This window comes from Lagopus leucura, unplaced genomic scaffold (genome assembly GCF_019238085.1).
Source record: "Lagopus leucura isolate 7727_CA_CO unplaced genomic scaffold, USGS_WTPT01 Super-Scaffold_810, whole genome shotgun sequence".
Classification (NCBI taxonomy): Eukaryota; Metazoa; Chordata; class Aves; order Galliformes; family Phasianidae; genus Lagopus; species Lagopus leucura.
In genome coordinates this window covers 2,707,792-2,727,134 of record NW_024962261.1, presented here as the reverse complement: position 1 = coordinate 2,727,134, position 19,343 = coordinate 2,707,792, and the positions used below count along the sequence as shown (strand labels likewise).

The following is a 19,343-nucleotide window of genomic DNA, read 5'->3' as shown; positions in this document are numbered from 1 at the left end:
GGCAACAGAGGAGCTATTCTGGCTGCATTTCCATCCTTCCTTCTCCTCTTCCTATGAAAACAGGGCTGGCAACACTTCCTGTCATGCCCTGCCTAAGGTCACCTCTCTCCTCAGATGCACTGCTCTGCTTGCCAGAGCACCCCATGCCCTGTTCACACCAGCAAGATTGCCATGTGTATAGAATGGTGTGAGACCCTACAACAGTGGTTTTCATCAGGAGGGTCTCCTGTCTTATTAACCCAGTTGGCAGCAGTCAAGTTTGCTCTGTCTGTAGGCACTCTGGCTGGTTTGTCCCATGCAGCTAATAGTGATGCTCTTGACAGAGCATATCTAGTCTAGTGGTGCTTCTTAGAGGTCAGTACTGGGACCAGTGTTGTTTTATATCTTCATTAATGATCCAGACGAGGGGACAGAGTGCACTCTCAGTGTATTTGCAGATGACGCCAAGCTGAGATGAAGTATTGATCTGCCTGATGAAAGAAAGTCCCTACTGAGAGATCTAAATAAGCTGGATAGCTGGGCTGAGGTTAGTTGTGTGAGTTTCAACAAGAGCAAGTACCAGGGCCTGCCCTTTGGTCACAACAACCCAGTGCAATGCTACAAGCTTGGTGCAGAGTGACTGGAAGGTTCTGTGGTAGGAAAGGATCTGGGATATTAGTTGACAGCTGGCTAAACATGAACCAGCAGTGTGTCCAGGTGGCCAAGAGGGCCAGTGGCATCCTGGCTTGTATCAGAAGTAGCGTTGTCAATGGGAGCAGGAAGGCGATTGTCCCATAGAGCCGGAAATCCCACTCCTACGCTATCTCACTGACCTGTTTTAGAGACACAGCAAATTGCAGTATTTTTCTTTGTAATAAGGTGCAAGCAGTGAGGCTGGTAATTCTTTTCCAGCAAGTGTGTACTACTGATTCACTGCCAGTTTCAGCTGATGGCTTTGGTGATAGAGGACAGCAATATCTACAGAAGCACTGAGCTTGCTTAATCAGAGGAGAACAGTTACTGAAAGAAGGGAATAATATTTGAGCACGTGGGTAGTTGAGCAGTCTGTCATCATCAAACTTAGGCATTTCAAGGCTTTCCCAAGGCAGCACAGTCTATCAAAGAAGACCCGAACAAATATGGTTGGAAGTGAGCCTGTTCTGGATGACTGTCCTAAGTATAATGACTGCACAGAGTAGCATCAGCAGCAGTGACCTACAGAGAGAAAAGAGAGCAGGGAATCTGGGAAAAGAGTGACAAGTAAGATAGCCTGCCAGCTAGATGTGGGTCAGTGTGGGAGGTCAGACCAAAACATAAAAGATGAAATAGTGATAATTAGAAGGATATTGGAAAAAGAGGTGGGGAATGAGATTGAAATTATTGGGAAAGATGGCAGAAAAGGAAAAGATTTTACTGATTTGAAGATAAAATGTACATCCTGACATTTGTGGAAGTATGTCAGAAGAGGTACTCAAAGTATAGAATAAAATGCACCTGGAAAATGGGCCATTTTAGAATTACGTGGGCAGTTTTCAGGTCAATATAAAAAATGCTGTTTGACACCAGAACAGTGTTCCTATTCCATGAGAATGCTTTGCTGGATGCTATATCATGAGGGTCTTAGCATGCTGCATCCTGCACTGAAAAACTGAATTGTGGAAGAAGGGACAGCTCTGGAACAACCCACAAGCAAATACAGGATGCCTGCAAGGAGCCATTTATGGATGATGGCATTCATACAGAAGCCATACAAACCCAACAGTATATAATATGTGTATATAACTAGTTCATATGCCTTGCTGCATAGGTACAAATGGTTGCAAGGAACTGATCCCACATGCTTATAGGTAATGTTTGTTAAAGCACTGTTCATATCCATTCTGTAAAAGGTGGAGCGCAGACTAATTCTCCTTTTTGTTTTTCTCCTTGAATTTTAGAAGAAAATGGACCTCGCCTACTTGTAGTAGCAGAACAAGCTAAGGTCTTCTCTCAGAGGGGCGGCAACGTCACACTGCCTTGTAAATTCTACCATGAACACACATCAACGGCTGGCTCAGGAACCCACAAAATCCGGGTCAAGTGGACCAAACTCACCTCAGATTACCTCAAAGAAGTGGACGTCTTTGTCGCAATGGGACACCACAGAAAGAGCTACGGGAAGTATCAGGGCAGAGTGTTTCTGAGGGAAAGCAGTGAGAACGATGCCTCTCTTATAATCACAAATATAATGCTGGAGGATTATGGGAGATACAAGTGCGAAGTGATTGAAGGATTAGAGGATGACACAGCAGTGGTAGCTCTGAATTTGGAAGGTAGGTAACACCTGAATCATACTTAAAATTAGGTTTGCGCAGTGTTAAGGGATACCTGGTTTTCCTCCTCATACTGCTGGTACTGTGAGATAACAGTGATAGCAGCCAACTGAGAAGTGGGATTCATAGCACCGTGGGGATCTTGGCCTGAGAGCCTCTAGCAGCTATCATAAATTAGAAGAACATTAGGACTTTCATAACTTACACTAGCCCACGGCATAGTCTGCTCCCAGTGAGCCCCATTGCAAAGGGAGCCAAAAAAGAATGACCAAACACAGTATGAAAGACTCCATATGTTTTTAATTTGGTCCCTTCATTTTACAAAAATTGCTGTGTGTTTTTGCAGTAGACTTAATCAAAATTATATTAAGCATTCTCCTAAAAGCCATTTTGCAGAACTTTGGGATGTTTTAGATTATCAAGAAGATAAAAATCTTCCTACAAACAGGGAAAATCTCCAAGTAATTTTACAGAGACAATAGCTTTGTTTATTTCAAGCCTTATAATTACATAAAGTAAATCTCTATATTGCCTGCCAAGACAACTCCTACTCGTGCGCTCTGGTAGTCATTTCCTTCAGCAATTTTTTGTAAACAGTATGGTAGAAAGCATTAGTAAAATTATTGAAATGGACTTAAAAAGAACAAAATATTAATCTTTTATGAAATTTAGATTAATTTTATGAGATTTGATGCATGTAAATCAGCATCTGGCCTTTTCCCCAAAGCCCTCTATTATTCTCATCTATAAACAAAGAATTCCATGAAGATATCTCTCTGCCCCTTTACATTTATACCTGCCAGCAAGTGTGTTTCAGGAGGAACTTTCCAGAAGCCACATAATCTTGTTAGTGGGGGGGTGGGGGGGGTGGGGGGGAAGAAGGGAAAGAAGAAGAAAAATTGAAAAAAAAAAGAAAAAGTCACCTCATAATAAAACTGCAAATGCAGCTGGTGACTTTGCCACGTAATGGAGATCAGACACAGGCAGCACCTGTCTGACCTTCGCATGCCTCAGCTCCCCTTATGATATTCTGCAGGCTGTCCTGGAGTTCGTTCCTGGGTTGCAAGGTGGGATGTAGCACTGCTCAACAATCCTGCAAAATGGCATGTGATAAAATTCTTCTGACAGGCTCCATATGTCCTAAATACATGCCTCTGCAAGGCTTAGAGCTTGTCCAGATAAGTAACTGTACCACTGGATCCCTAATACTGATATTTCCCAGAATTTCATGATGTTAAGACAGTATTTCTAGTGTAAAATGTTCAGAGCCAGCATAAAATCTTCATCATGCTGCTTATCTGGACCATGTACCCTTCTGGTACCACTAGCATTGTGCCTTTGAAGTAAATGTTCATTAGTTTCCTGCTTTTAGAAGCAACAAGATCCCAGGACAAACACTTGCAGCTGCGACAGGAGAGTTCGGGAAAGGGGAGATGACTAACAGCTGCAGCAACAGAGAGAAACTTTGCCTGGAGCTTGGTACAAATCGTTGCGCACGTGCAGAGACTAGTATTTGGAAGGCAATATTGAACTGATATTAGAATAAGAAGACAATGAGAAATGTTTTTTGTTAACCATGTGCAGTAGTTACATAGTTTTTGACAGTGCCTAGAACTGAGGACTAAAAGCACAGATGGACTAGCAACCAATGTGAGGTTGCTCAGGTAGACATCTACACTTCCTTAACAGAGCTTGAGCATTGCACAACAATCCTGAATGTTGCTGCTCCAAGGACAACACCCAGAAGTGAGTTAGCAGTATGCACTGGAGAAACATATCTGTTAAATATCACTGCAGAAAAGAGATCTTTCTTTTCTACCTTGCCTAATTAGTGATAGAGCACCAGCTTACTGTACAGAAGATCTAGGTTCTACCTTCTACAGACACCTTCAGCCTGCTGCTGTTTCTCTAAGCAGTGTCTGCCTTCTAATTATGCCAACTCCAATCCATCTTCTCCAACACCACCACTCCTTCCTGTTTCCCTTTCTTTGAATTCAAAATAAAGAAATTCATTGGATAGGAGAGGAATTAAGTATAATATGTCTTCAACAAGACTGCTCCATTCTCTGATCAAAGGAAAGTTTACGCATTTTAACATATGGAACAGTGTTTTGTTTTAATGACTTTGTCAGTCAAGGGTGTCAAGCTGCTCATATCTAACATTAGAGAGTGAAGTCTCCCAGGGAGTTGGAAAATCATTTGTGAAATCCCATGGTAAAAGCTAACCTTTCAAGAAGTGAGATAAGACTATTGAGTGTGTTGGTTTAGAATAAAACAACTTTGTTTCAACTAGGGTAACTAAATTCAGTGATTCTGGGTCCAAGTTTCACTGAAGATTCACTCTACAATCATAACTACTAAAGTGCACTTACATTTACAGTGGACACGCAGACATAAGTAGTGGATGGAGTGTATTCATCTCTTTCTATGCCCCTGCACTCATCCTGTCATCTCATCCATATGAGAATGATCACTTCATTCAGTGCTCACTTTTATTGCTGTTTCATGCATTTGTGCAGTGCAGATCAGGATGAGTTTAAAAAATCATTCTCTTTGGACAAAAGTAAAAATGCTACTCCACACTAACATTCTGCATCTGCTACGTGTAATAAGGTTTATCTCACAGTAGGAAGGATTTGCATCAGTAGCATGATATCCTGAGATGGTGGCCCTAAGGATGTTGACTGGCAGCAAGACAAAACCATTTATACCCAGGAATGCCTGCTAGCAGTACAAACCAACTGATCACTTCAGTGTGAGATCACTGTACAAATGGCATAGATTTGCCTGAGCAAAATCATATTAATTTATCAATATGAAAATAGTTGACCACTACCTCAGTGGACCTTTTATCCTCCCTGAAAGTGGTAGTGTTATATTCTTGTTAAATTTAAAAGCCTTCTAGTACTGTGATTAAATATGCTATGCATAGTAACTGGCTATTTTTTTATTATTATTTTTTGAAGGCAGAATTAGGCTCAGTTAAGTATCTTACACATTTCTTGCATATTCTTTTTGCTACTATAAAGTGAAGAACTGTGCCAATTCCTTCCTTCCTTCCTTTCTTCCTTCCTTCCTTCCTTCTTTCTTTCTTTCTTCCTTCCCTCCTTCCTTCCTTCCTTCCATTCCCTTCCCTCCCCCCCTCCCTTCCTACTCACTTCCTTTCTTTCTTCCTCCCTCCCTTCCTTTCATTTCTTCTTTCCATCTTTCCGTCTTTCCAAAACTGTTCAGCCTTCTCATCATTATCATCTCACATTTATCCTTAAATGCAGAAACTAAGTATGGAACTGTTGGGCTGGGCACAGTGGCTGGAAGAAGTGGCAGAAACTGTAGATGGTGGGGGATATATTTTATAATGAGCTTGTCACCAAAGCCATTTCCTCACTGAACTGGGCATGCCATGTTACTGCATTTAAAATAAGGATTATTAACTTCACATTCTTTTACAGATGTCACAAGAGTCAAAAGCTTAACATATTAAAAGGTCCCCTGTGGTAGATAGGTACAGTTGCCTGAATCACAAGCAAAGAAAGAATTCTCAACTTACGTTAAATTTTCCTTATGTTGTCATTTTACTCTTCTGCATGACATTTTATGTTTGTGCTTTACTGTTTTCCTATCTGACAAGCACGATGCACTGCAGTGAGTCTCCCTGTGCCAGGTTTATCTGCTTCAGTTTTCCAGGCAGGGGAAGCCTCCAGCAGTGCCTGTGGCTTACACTGCTCCTGCATGGTTTATGTGCACTGTTTCTTCATGGCAGTGAGATTCATGGGCCAAGTGACAGGAAGTGGAACAATGCTAGGCTGCCAAAGGCATTCTTACAGTACAATCTATAAAATAAGTATTTTCTACATTCTGCAAACCAGAAATATGTAAATTTAGATAAAGCTATTGAAAGTATCTGTAGACTGTGCTTCTCAGTTGGAGGCAATCCTTACATGGCTCCACACAAACCCCAAAACAAGGTTTTGTGACCTTGCTTGGAGGTTCATCAGCTTCCAAGATAGAGTGAGAAAAAGATCGAGTTTCTTTTTCAAAAACTGACCTTATAGTTCAAAAACACAACAAATAAATCTGAAAGGTCCAAATAAATAAGTTCTTCCAAATTGTCACAGTAATCATTTCTAATCCAGCCTTATTTTCTAATTAGATTTAGTTTAATGATATCTTTCCTATTTCTTCTACATGCTGCTGTTACACTCATACACCGAAAGGTATTTAAAATATCCTTTGCATGACAATTTGTTGATCTGTCTATTGTAAAACTGATCATATAAAGCATGCTATTTATGAGCACTTAGAAGACAACAAGATTTTTTGTAATAGCAGCAGTTTTGCAAGAGTAATCATGTTGATCCAATGTAATTCCTTCTGTGTCAGGGTAACAGCTCCTTACAAACAGACTTGTACTGCCATCGTGAAAAATGGCATTTCAAGGATACAGTAAAGTAAAAAATAGAGAAACAAAAATTTATCTGGAAACAATGACTTCAAAAGAAGATGCTTAAAGACTTGGGACTGATTAGTCCTAGGAGAACAGAGAAAAACAAGTCTTCAAATTTTGATAAAAACTGTGGGAGCATAAGGGAATTGTCTGCCCTTGGGCCCAGGCAAGTCTACTCTGGATGCCTGTATCAGTTAGAAACAAGCAGTCACAGTGACAGGTTGGTTATGGGGCACTGTGGATGGATGTCCCCAGATTCAGGTGCAAGATGCTACCTGGAAGCTCACCCATGAAACTTGTGCTGAGTAATCAGACAAGCGGAAAAATGGAGGTGGAATCTGAAGGAAAATCAGAGACTTGCCTCTTACTAATCACAGAATCTTAGAAATCCAACATGGAAAATTTTTCCTTCAAGTGTATGAACCTGCCAATGTAAAACTGTATCCTGCAGTACAGCATATAGCAAACCTACTTTAACTAGTGTTTACACTGGCTACAAGAAAAATTGCTTTTCTGTCTAGGCTAGAACTCAAGGAAGCCAATTTCTTTACTCTGGCTAAAAAAGTCCTATTTTTTTCCATATGTGTTAACAGAGATTATCTGTAAATGCTCTTAAAATTGCTCATTGCTTACAGTGCTAGTTTAAATTGTTACAGGAATTGAGCTTTCTGGATTTATTTACTCATCTTGTTGTCTTGGATCACTATTACAGCTCCTTGGATTGTGACTGTACCCACAGTGACTAATTAACTGCAAAGTACTTGTATTCAGCATTAGGGATTTCTTGCATGTAAGGACATACATGCATTATGTCTTGTCCAATCCTTAAGAGATCAGAACTGAGCTCTGCTTCTCTGATTATTCTCCACTTATTTTCATTAGCGGAACGTTTGATTCTCATAAGCCAGATGTAAATTCTCTCTCTCTCTCAAAAATAAATAAATAAATAAATAAATTCAAAAACAGTTCCACAAAAACCACTTATGATGATGCCTTCCAAGACAGTTTCACTTGTCTCCCACTCTCCCTTTTCTTGGATTCTTTTTTATATGTTATACTTCCACATCTTCTGTTTTGATACAAATCCTGGTTTCCATTATTTTTAGGACAATGACTGCATAGCTGCAGGTGCATACAGCAAGACTTTTACTGATAGATTTACTCTCCAGTGAACCAGTGTTTCTCAGTTTCTTCCTGAGCATCAGGTTGTCCTTCCCTGGGGACAAGCCCAGTTTCAGAGAACTGCATGTTTGGGAGTCTATGCTGTAGGTTAATATTCCTCACTCAGACTCCACTAGTGTCTCAGCAGCTTCCTTGGGGCAAGGAGCCGGACCACCAAGATCAAGCTAAGGCTCTTCAGTTCAGTCTTCCAGCAACAGAGAGAGGGTACTGCTATTCTCTGGGTTTTGAAAAGGCTCCCATCAATCCTCTGCCTGATTTTTTGGTAGATTGCTACGAGCGCCTGATTGCACATGGGTGCTGTTGCTGTAAAGCCTGCCAGCAAGACATGCTACAGAAAACATGGAGGGATTAACAACTTTTGTTCACACTCAGCTGGAGTGAAATTCAGACATAAAAGGCTACAGCCAGTCTTTGGAAGAGGAAGACCATTCTTTCCCTGTGGAAGACATTCTGGAGCCTTCATGTGACCAAAAAAAAAACCCAAACCACATTATTAATTTCTGGCCATTTGAGCCTGTGTTCTCTTCCTCCATTTCCTAAACTCACTTTGTTAACATTTGGAAATATGTGTTTTGTCTGGTGGCAAAACACAGCTTTGGAGTCAGGAGTTTTGAGTCAGTCTTTAGTTTGGGAACAGAGTCAAGCCTCCAGACAGCTTTTGTCCATTCGGGAACAGATGGGATGGATTATCTTTTGATGGGCTGTAAGATCCAAGACCAAAGAAGATGCTGTACAACTAACTGAAGTTCAGAACTGCTAACTTGTACCAGAAGAAAGGCAAATAGCAAGACTAACTATGAATTCAGTGTTATGTTTGATAGGAAACTGAAGGGGAAAGAATAATACAAGCAAAAATGCAAGATAACGCAAAGCTACACAAAACACATACCCAGTTTTGCTATACAAAATCACCAATGGCCACCCCCATCTGCAGGGTGAAATTAGTGTTAATCAGTTGCAGACGTGTACTTCAGATGAACTCAAACAGAAATCAGCTTCTATGCAGTCTACCCGAATGTAGCTCAAAGCTAATATTACAATTTTCTGCGTATTTTTGTTATTAAAACATTATGTCTCAAACTTTCAAACTCAAGTACATTGATAACAAATTAACATATTTATTTAATGATCTAAAAAAAGTGATTTTGGAAACCTTAAGGGATCAAATCTGTTTGAGCGGTTTCTGTTGAATTGTTTCTCAGTCTTTAAAATAATTTAAGTACAGCTCTTCAGTTTCTTATGTTCTCCAGACCAGAAAATAATGAAATAGCTACAGCTTTATGTTTGTTAAGTTATAGCTAGCAGCACACGATGTGTTACATTTCATTCATGCCTTATAGTTCAGGACAACTAATAACTGAAAAACCCTCTAAGAAAGAATTTACAAAAGGGAAGAAGGTCAGCAGAATCTCTGGTTAATTGCTGAGGGAGAACAAAATCGTGTTTATTATTCCCTTGCTATGTTTACGTTTGTATGCTTTATTTTCTTGGATCAAGTCACTGAGATTTAGTAATAACAAAGATTTTATTTAACAAAAATAACAGTACTTGGATGATAAATGAGTGAGGGAGAGGAGGAAAAGAAAGGAAATGTTAAGATACCAATGGAATAGACACCAAAGTGGACTGACTCCTCAAGAAGAAGAATAACTTCATTGCATGCTGTCTTGCGTGACTGTAATACAATTTCAGTATCCTATGCTCTGTACATTGCCCTGGAGACAAGGAATTTCTTAAAGGGAGAATTCATCAGCAGGGAGAAAATAAAGATGGATGTCTGTACTGGCTTAAAGTTTTTTGCCCATTCCATAGTGTGCTATCTTGTCTTCAGCCTCTCAGCATCCCACAGCAACAAGTTCTGCAGAGATGTTTGATAATAAACTCTCTGAGCTAGATCTTCTTGGATGCCGTTTTATTTCAGCTTATTATGAAGATTGGGCTGAAGCCAACCATAAAATTTAGGTCTGAGTTAAGTTTCTAAACCCTGCCAAAGTTACAGTGGACTGATCCAAACTTTTATGTCTCTCTCTTTGTACAGTCTTTTATCAGAGCCACATGAGGAGGTGGTTCTTCAGCATTTTATTCAACATCTTCTATGTTTTGAAATGCAATTTTTAACAACAGATCTTTTTCACAGAATCTCAGACTTGTAAGGGTTGGAAGGGACCTCTGGAGATCACCGAGTCCAGGCCCCTACTAAAGCAAGCTCTCTGTAGCCAGTCACACAGGAAAGGGTCCAGGTGGGTCTTGAGTGTCACCAGAGAAGGAGACTCCAAAACCACTCTAGGCAGCCTGTTCCTGTGCCCTTTCACTCTCGGAGTGAGAGTTTGTGAAACAAACAAATGTACAGTGGAAAGACCTGTGAAATAAAGGTGATGACTATGAATGTTGCTGCTGAAACAGCTCAGGAGTTGTTTCCTATTTACTGTCTCCACTTGGATATTCCCTGTTCCAAGGTCTCTCCACCCTACCTTTCTGCAGCTGCTGACCACTGATGAGTGGCAAGGCTCATCAGCTTTCATTGAGGACATCTGTCTGGTACTAGAGAAATCCTGTTCCCTGTTGCTCTCCACGAGGAGCTTTTCCTTCCTGAGTGGTGAGAAACTGCCAGAAGCAGCTGGGGTGTATTATAAAACATCTTCCTAAAACCACACAAGATTTCATGGAACTTTTAAGGGAAGGGCAGATGTAGTACTTAGGGGCATGGTTTTAGTGGGCAGTGTTGTTGGTAGGTAGACAGTTGGCCTAGATGATCTTAGAGGTCTTTTCCAACCTTAATGATTCTGTGATTTTATGATTCTAAGACATCACGGAGTCTCCTTCTGACAACTGTAAATGCTACTTCTCCTTCTGTTCTTTCAGAATTGGAGACTCAAAACCTCTTCTAGTGTTGGTAACACCCCAGCTTACCTCTTTCTGCCATTTCAGGTGTTGTATTCCCCTATTCTCCACGTCTGGGTCGTTACAACCTAAACTTCCACGAGGCTCAACAAGCCTGCCTGGACCAGGACTCCATCATTGCCTCCTTCGACCAGCTCTACGAGGCCTGGAGGTCAGGGCTGGACTGGTGCAATGCTGGCTGGCTCAGCGATGGCTCGGTGCAGTACCCCATCACCAAGCCCAGGGAGCCCTGCGGGGGGAAGAATACGGTGCCTGGTGTCCGAAACTATGGCTTCTGGGATAAAGAGAAGAGCCGATACGATGTTTTCTGTTTTACTTCTAACTTCAATGGTAAGAACCCGGTTTGCTTCTACCTTGCAAGGGGCTTTTTTCATGCTTTGAAAAGAAAGAGATGCCAACGGCACCAGAGGGTAGCAGATGGCACTTGGCTGGCCAAAGTTTATGTTAGCTTTGGGAAATGTTACTGATGGATTTAAAAAGACATGTAACCATAGTAATGGTGGCTGTGCCATGTGTTCATGCAGATTATTTTCAGAACTTGGAGCTAATGTTAGTAGCGCTTCCTTATATCTCCAATTTCACCCCACTAAACATGCCTTTTTAATTTTTATGTTAGTTAAAATGGTGAATAAATTAGCAATTTCTTTAGTTGACATTTCCCATTGATTTCAATTATAATTACAATGTTTTACAACATCAGTGTCACCAAAATAAAATTGTGATTGTCACTTCATCTCTGCTGTTGCCTCAAGCAGCTCCAGCTCATACAACAAGTCTAATATGACAAATATTTCCTTATCAGCAAAGTTTTTTCTAGCTTATATAACAAATAATTCAGATTTCTAATCTTAGCATGCTGTCAAAACTGAGACATTCCCTCTTACTCTGAGCTTGGTCTGCCCTAAAGCTTATTCCAGTGGCTGCAAAATTTCAGCAGTTAGTAGATTTTACCTTAGGTACGAAGTGAGCTGATCTGTTGATCTCAGACTATCATTTATGATTTAATCTAATGGCTGGAAAGGATTTACAAAGCATGGCTGTGAATGAGAGGAGCACTGCAAGTAAGAAGTGCAAAAGGAGCCTACAGCCCTCCATAGCATCGTGCTCACGGATAGTTCACTTGTGTTTGGCATTCACATGTGTTTGGCATTCAGCCCAACCAGACCAGGGAGCACAGCCCTTTCTGTTTATGCTCAGATTGCTTATCCTCAGCGAAGCATTTTTGCCCTGTAGCATACATAAAAATAAACATAAGCCTTGTTCTCAGATGATATGCTTTAATGCTAGGCCTGTCCCACCCTCTCAAAAAGAAAAAATCCAACAAATTCTCAAACTAATAATATAAAAAATTAGGTGGGACACAGTCAGAAACAAATGTTTGTGTGATTTTATCATGCTACATAATTCCATGAAATGCTGGCTCATTTTTCTCTTGTTCCATTTAAGCAAGGCAAAATCCTATACGAGCTCATCATATGCTCATTTAAATCTGGAGAAAAAAAACACTGAGGAATAAAATAAACAAAGGAAAAATTAAAATTGATAGCTGCACTATTTAAAGTGCTGATGGCATAAACTCTTGAGTTCACTAGTCACTAAGGACCACCATTGTCTACACAAGCAGCTGGACAGTATCTCTCAAGGAAAGAAGAAAAAAAAAAGCTGAAAAAAAAAAAAAGAAGTGCTGACAAATACTGTGTGTACACTGATACTGCAAGAGAAAGAAAGAGAAAGAGGAATAAGGCAAGATGAGAATATGGTATAGAGATGGCAGAGAAGTGAAAGACAAGGCATTGGTATTGATCTCATGCTTGGCGAGTCTGCTAAAATGACATGCGGGACAGAAAACCATACAGCAACACTGTGATATGAAGGGTGGAGTACCATTTTACCCAGGTCCCTTCAGCTCACCTCCATATACATCCCTCAAGGCATCAGCAAAAAATCTGGACACATTCTCCTGTGTCCCTTCTCTGTTCTCCACTATTTGTATTCCAAGCACACCACAATAATCCCAGAAATGCTCCCCAAATGCCAGCATCTTATTTGCAGCTTAACACCTCAGACAGCTTATGTGCACTTAACAATGTCATTAGTGTTCTCACTGTAAAAGGAAAAATCTTATAATAACATGGTTTCCCACTAGGTTGCAACTGCCAGAGATAGTGGCTTTGGGCAAAGAGCTATTTCTGCAACACCCAATATTGATTCTCTCAGTTCAGGAACAGCCAAGGAAAATGAAGTCAGGACACCAGTAGTGGCAGTGACAGCTGGAATCTCCTGATGCACTAAAACAGAGAAGCCTTCAGCACTGTGTGAGGGAGCTGGAAACACACCAGTAGCCTCAGGATCGGAGGCATGCAATGTTAGCTTGAAAAAAAAGCACATCTCAAAGAGTGTCAGTTGTGTGAGTTGCTGTGAGTAACTGGGGGTCGTGAAGTTTAGTTTGGGTTCTTTCTAGAGAAAAACATCCCTAAGTACCTCATGATGTCAGGTGAGATGGAAAAAAAAGGCTCAGTGTTAAGTAGTTGAGGCTTAGTTTTAACCTGGAGAATGAAGATCCTTAATTGTTTAGATATTAAGTTGAAAAATGGAAACATAATCATTAATGCAGTTAGTTTCAATCCAGCTTCAGTGTTTTCACTCAGGATCTATGGGACCTCTCTTTGGTGAACACCAAGAAGTACTTTCATTCTGTTAGCAAAGAATTATGTACTCATTCCTCTTGACTGTACAGGAAAGTAGTTTCAGCAAAGTTCTTATACAATACAATATACAGTACTCATTACTTTACAAAATTACCCTCTCCAGTGTCTTTTCTTGGAGTACTTTAAGTGCATTACTTGAGCATTTTGTTCTTCCCATCTAACTCCTTCCTTCAGTTGGTTCATAGAGGAACTTTTTGTCTTCTGTGGCTGTGCAAGCAAAGCCAGAAATCCCAAGAGGTAATGCACGCTTTTTGAAAAGAGTAGTACAAGTAATTTCTTGGTTTATAAGAATATATAGCAATGAATTACAGAAAAGTACACAAAAACTAATATTAACATAATTCCACCAATATGCTTACTATTCAGAGCTCAAAAATCAGACAGCAAGGCTATGCAAGAAAGATGTAACTTGGTCCTCTTTTGTATAAACACTGCAGAAGAAATTCATGTCCCACAGACCCCACATGGCATGGGGCAGTAATATAGCTGAAGGGTTATTCTTTGCCTAATTTCAAGGGCTTTCTGAAGGAGGCAGTGAGCCTCTCCATAAATAAATAAATGAATAAATGGAAAACTCTGACTCTGAGAAGTGTTAGGCAAGATAAATCACAGAATCACAGAGTTGTAGGGATTGGAAGAGAACATTGAGTCCGACTCCAGTTGCATAGGAAGGTGTCCAGGAGGGTTATTCTAAAACTGAACAAAAAAGAGGTCTAAATACTGCCTGTATCACACTTCCAGCTCATTAATGTGCATTTTGTTATGTACTTTACACACTGAACTGCACTGCATAATCTATTTGTTATCACATCTAGCAAAATTGAATAAAATTATTTTATGTTAACAAAATTAAAAATACAGAGAATAAATTTTAGGGATCTTGTCTGAGTGCAGCTGCTTATTTCAGTAATGCACATGTTAAGGTGACCACCACCGTTTAAAGCAGTAGAAGATCTTTTCCAAATAATCCACACTGATTGTTCATTTGATAAAGAGAATATTTGAACATGCATCCATTTCTCTAAAAATGAAAATAAAGCTACCCAAAGAAAAATGATTTGCCCTTTCTGAAAAGTGGGTGCTTCTTGGCCAAGGGCTTCTGGGGGGGAGTGGAAGAGGATTTTCAAAAATCATACCCAAATATTTAATGTAGCAGTTTAAATACAGCTCCTGAGTTGAACATTGATTTCAACATACCTTTCATGATCCTATTTTTGAGGGAATGAAAAGTCTCTATTCTCACTAATTTTTATGCATTTTGAAGAGCAACAGCCTCACTCAGCTGGCTACTGTGGCTATGAGATACACTGTACTGAGTCTGTGGAGCTGATGATAAGTAGCATCTTGTGCTGCGTGCTGAGAATGCCTGTCATTGCCTGAGGTGTGCTCTCTACTTGATGAAACAACTTGATTCCCTGAGCACATGGGCTACAGCCCTCCCTGTCAGGCACTGTGTTGGCTCTCACACAGAATAGATCTGGTGGAGTGGTATCACCTATCAGTACCACTAAGGATGATGTCCCACTTCCTTTGCACCCAGCTTAGTTACAAAACTTTGCCTTGAAATACGCAACTTAGAGCTGAGGTTGGAACAAATCTCCACTGGCAGTGCATCTGTCGCACTCCGGCAGTCACAAGGTGTGGGTATTTAAGTCAAGTGCTCAGATTTTGCTCTTTAAGCTGTTCCATTACAAGCAAAACCTTAAAATAGCTGTTATAAGTGGGGTTCTATTAGGTTTGCAGAAACTCCTGCCCCTTGATTTGTAGTGAAAAGTCAAGCCAAGCACACTCATTCTCTATAGGAATGACCTAACTGACACACATTAATTACAGACAGAGGATTAACGCTTCTCCCTCCTTCCACGTGAATTAATGAGAACTAAGAATGAGCTTTTTAGGAGTACTTCTAGTCTGTTGGTAGGGGAAAACCAGTAAATCTGCACCAAGTGTATTTTCACAGCCTTTAATCGGACATTCTGCGTGCACATTCCACTCGCGTGGGGTTTGATGTTAAAGTTCTCCCATTTAGGGAAAGGGCAGAGTGTAGGAGTTTTTATTATTGATGTCATATGTCAAAAGCCTGACCTTACTGCAAATCCCAAGGAAATTACATTCCCCTGACATATGGTTTGAAGAGCAACTAATAAGCTAGGTGAAGTTTACATACTATCAGTCCAAATCCCTGTTCTCCTAGTCTGAAATCCTATTTGCTTTGGGGAAACCTCTTAAAAGCCTAGTAAGAACAGAGTTCCACTTAATAAACATTCTCTTCAGTAACAGCCTGTAAATGCTGCCAACTTGCTGCAACGGAATCAATGCATTTTACAAGGGGTCAATTATCCACTCTACTCTGGTGAAAATACTGTAGATACTACCTCTGACAACAGTGAAATTGTTTAAAAGGTTCTTCTCCACAATATAAGTGCCTTTTTTTTTTAATGATTTCCATCATAGTATAAAATTTCAAATCTTCACACATAGCTAATTCAATTATCTTTATAGTTTCACCCAACCTGACATTTCTTCGCTTCAAAAAGCCTCTCTGCTTTTTGCTGAGATTTAGACATAACTCGTTCTCCTTCCTGCTGCTTTTCCTTCACCAAGAAAGTAATCTGTGCAGAATCTGTTCTGTTTTACTGCTGTTATTTATGAGGAAGAAAATGGATGTTTTGCTGGAGTACATTTTTAATTAAGAAGCAGTGTGTTTGCCTCACATGAATAAATAGATTTTTCTTTTCAGACAGCTTGCCCCTTTCATAATGCAGTAAGATTGAAAATGTTGTGAACTTACTTGGAAATCTGATAAATAAGTTTAATGAGTGAAAGGCTTGTGATAAAGTTATACTATCTTGATAAGTGAAATTAATATTAGTGTTATTGCTACTTATGGATTGGTACAGAGGAGTTTTCAAGCTCTACTTGCTGGTATGTGTTTTCATTACCTTATGACGGGCGTATTTTGCTTAGCTGCTCTATCAGTTCAGTGCTGTGGTACGTTACGGATATGCCCTTTGATGCCTAAAGAGAAACAGAGCTGGAGAACTGCTGTGAATGCTTGTGGAACAGCTAATGAAGACTTATAGCCGGCATGGTTTTGATCTACCAGGGGTTCAAACTCTGCTTCTGAGAAGCCGTGCAATATCTCATCTTTCTTACATGGAAGAAAAAAAAAAAAATCAAAGAACTTTAAATTGTGCTTATACTTAATCAGAAACAAGGTCACTGCCTTGTTGGAAAGAAGAACTGCACGTGCTAGCTCCAGCAGCTCCCACCCAAATACTTTCAAAGGACAGGTCTTGCAACGCCATGCTTCTGAGAAGGAAACTCACAAAGGGTTTTCATCTAATGTGGAGAGCATGCTGTAGGATTACACTGCTTTGGATGTTTAACTAATTTCCCTTCTCTAGCAACAAGATGCTACTGTTCGAGATCTGCTCTACCTTAGATCTTGGGTTCCTTAGGCATTTTACTGGATTGAAGATAGAACCTGATGCTGGTCTCAGAACAGCCCACTCTGAACCCCAGGCTACACCCCCTTACGTTCTTCCTGCTATTTTAAATTTGCAGACAGAGGAGGAAAGCAAGGCTGAATGTTAGATGGAAACCCTTTACTCAGAGGCCCTGGCACATCTGCTCAGACAGCTGTGGGTGCCCCATCCCTGGAGGCTCTCAAGGCCAGGTTGGATGGGGCCCTATTCTAACCTGATCTGGTGGGGTGCAGCCCTGCCCATGGGAGAGAGTTGGAACTGGTTGGGCTGTAAGGCCCTTTCCAATCCAAATCATTCTGTGATTCTATGAAATGCATTGCAACAGGGATTATACATAACACAAGGGATTATAACCTGTTCAACAGCACAGCACACAATTTGCTGCACATTCTGAAATGATCAGATGTTGAATTGTCCAGTTCTGCAGCAGAACATCCTCATTTCTCCTCAAAACCTCCCTTGATAATATGCTCTTCTTCCTTCTCTCTCCAGGTCGTTTTTACTACCTAATACACCCAACCAAGCTGACCTATGACGAAGCCGTGCAGGCCTGCCTGAAGGATGGTGCTCAGATTGCCAAGGTTGGGCAGATATTCGCTGCCTGGAAGCTCCTTGGTTATGACCGCTGCGACGCCGGCTGGCTGGCAGACGGCAGTGTCCGCTACCCCATCTCCAGACCCAGGAAACGCTGCAGCCCCAACGAGGCTGCAGTCCGCTTTGTAGGCTTTCCTGACAAAAAACACAAGCTGTACGGTGTCTACTGTTTCAGAGCGTACAACTGAAAATACCTAGAGCGCAACAGTTTTAAATTCATTAAGAACATGTGAGAGATTTCGATATGAACTCGTGCAAGTTACCAAAACTGTGATAAACCTTTCTTTCTTACTGTAGAGTCATTTTCATAAACCCAACCCATTAATTTGTTTTTGTTAAAATATTTTTGTAAAAGTATCATTCCATAGATATTTAAAATTAATATAATTTAATGGAAGCTCTAGGTAAGAAGAGCCAAATTCGTTAAGCTACGTCATCCCAACAAAATATAAGTTTCGTGAATGGGGCATGCAATAGAGCTTGACAATTGCTAGGACACAATTATGGAATGTAAGGCTACTCAAAGCAGAAACTTTTAAAAGCACAAATTTTACATATTTGTACCCGTTTCAGATATACTGCAAATTGATTGTATCTGGAGTTTTAAAATAAGATGTTTTTGTTTATAGGGATCAGTGAGGTTTTGCAAAAAACAAAAAACAAAAAAAAAAAAAAAAAAAGGCAACACAAAACCAATAGCAAGCTAGATTAGAAAAGACTGTTTTCACTGTTTTTGCATGGGAACAATATACAGTTTAATGAAAGCAGTTAAAACAGTCCAGAAATACAGGATTTATTTTGCAGCATAAAACCCCGCCTTTCTGAAAACGAGTCTTGTGATCCCATACATATTTACAAGCACAATTACTTCTGACTGTTTCAATTGTGTTTTGAATGTGTATAAATCACTGAACAGGTGGGTTAATTTTATGAGAAAACCCTACTTTCTTCTTAACTCAAATTAAAGATGCCTGAGAAGTATTGCATTACCTTTGAGTAGCTTTACTGAGTTATTTTAAAACTCTTAGGGCCATTTGCTAAGCCGCATATAGCATCTACTCAGGGCAGTTGTGTAAATGAACTGCTGGACAGAAAAATTATAGACTTTAGCAGCTTGAATTTACATTAGCCTTTGAAATGTTATTGTCTTAATGAAAGATATTATAATATTTAATATTTCTTAGCTATTTACACATCACAAGAAATAAAAATTGGAAAAAAAAATTAAATGATTAAGTCTTAGAAGAAGATTATTAAATAAAATCTGAAACCAGCTATTAAGGTTTAGAAGAGAAGAAGTACTTTATTTCCTTACATCTCACCTGTATCTAAATATACATCTGCTTTTTAAACTATCAATGAAAAAAAAATTAGTACTGCTAGCCCTGAATTACTGAAATACTTCCCTCTAAATCTGTAGTGGTCTAGGCTGAAGATGTTTACCTATATCTGCCAGTGTCTGAGACAAACTTGCACTGTGCACGGTGCCTAAGTACTAAGTCCTCCTTAAATGCCAATTTGAGGGAACTTGAATTTCCAGTGAAAACTTATTTTGGATGCAGCAATTCTTGGTGCTCATCTTCAGATACCTTAACGCAACCAGATTTCCACAAAGCAGGTGCTCAAGGCTTTCTGAAAATTTACTCCACTAATGGCGTCTCAAGCTGGATATCCACAAAACAGAGGCCACTGATAAAAACATCTTGGTCTTGAGTAATCTTTTAGGCATTTTGAC

General features: G+C 40.0%; 1 protein-coding gene across 1 annotated transcript; it reads left to right on the top strand.

Annotated features, from left to right (window-relative positions):
- The first annotated feature begins 1,816 nt into the window (after positions 1 to 1,816).
- On the top strand, positions 1,817 to 18,835 carry HAPLN1 (hyaluronan and proteoglycan link protein 1). The gene is made up of 4 exons (XM_042866111.1): positions 1,817 to 1,826; positions 1,917 to 2,291; positions 10,846 to 11,148; positions 17,507 to 18,835. The coding sequence occupies exons 1-4, from the start codon at positions 1,817 to 1,819 to the stop codon at positions 17,794 to 17,796; spliced, it is 978 nt and encodes a 325-aa protein (XP_042722045.1). The 3' UTR covers positions 17,797 to 18,835.
- The last annotated feature ends 508 nt before the right edge of the window (positions 18,836 to 19,343 follow it).

Bases quoted from the DNA above. Each gene is read 5' to 3' on its own strand.
- HAPLN1 (XM_042866111.1), top strand. The intron at 2,292-10,845 runs GTAGGTAACACC...CTGCCATTTCAG, and splicing joins GGTAGCTCTGAATTTGGAAG to GTGTTGTATTCCCCTATTCT. The intron at 11,149-17,506 runs GTAAGAACCCGG...TTCTCTCTCCAG, and splicing joins TTTTACTTCTAACTTCAATG to GTCGTTTTTACTACCTAATA.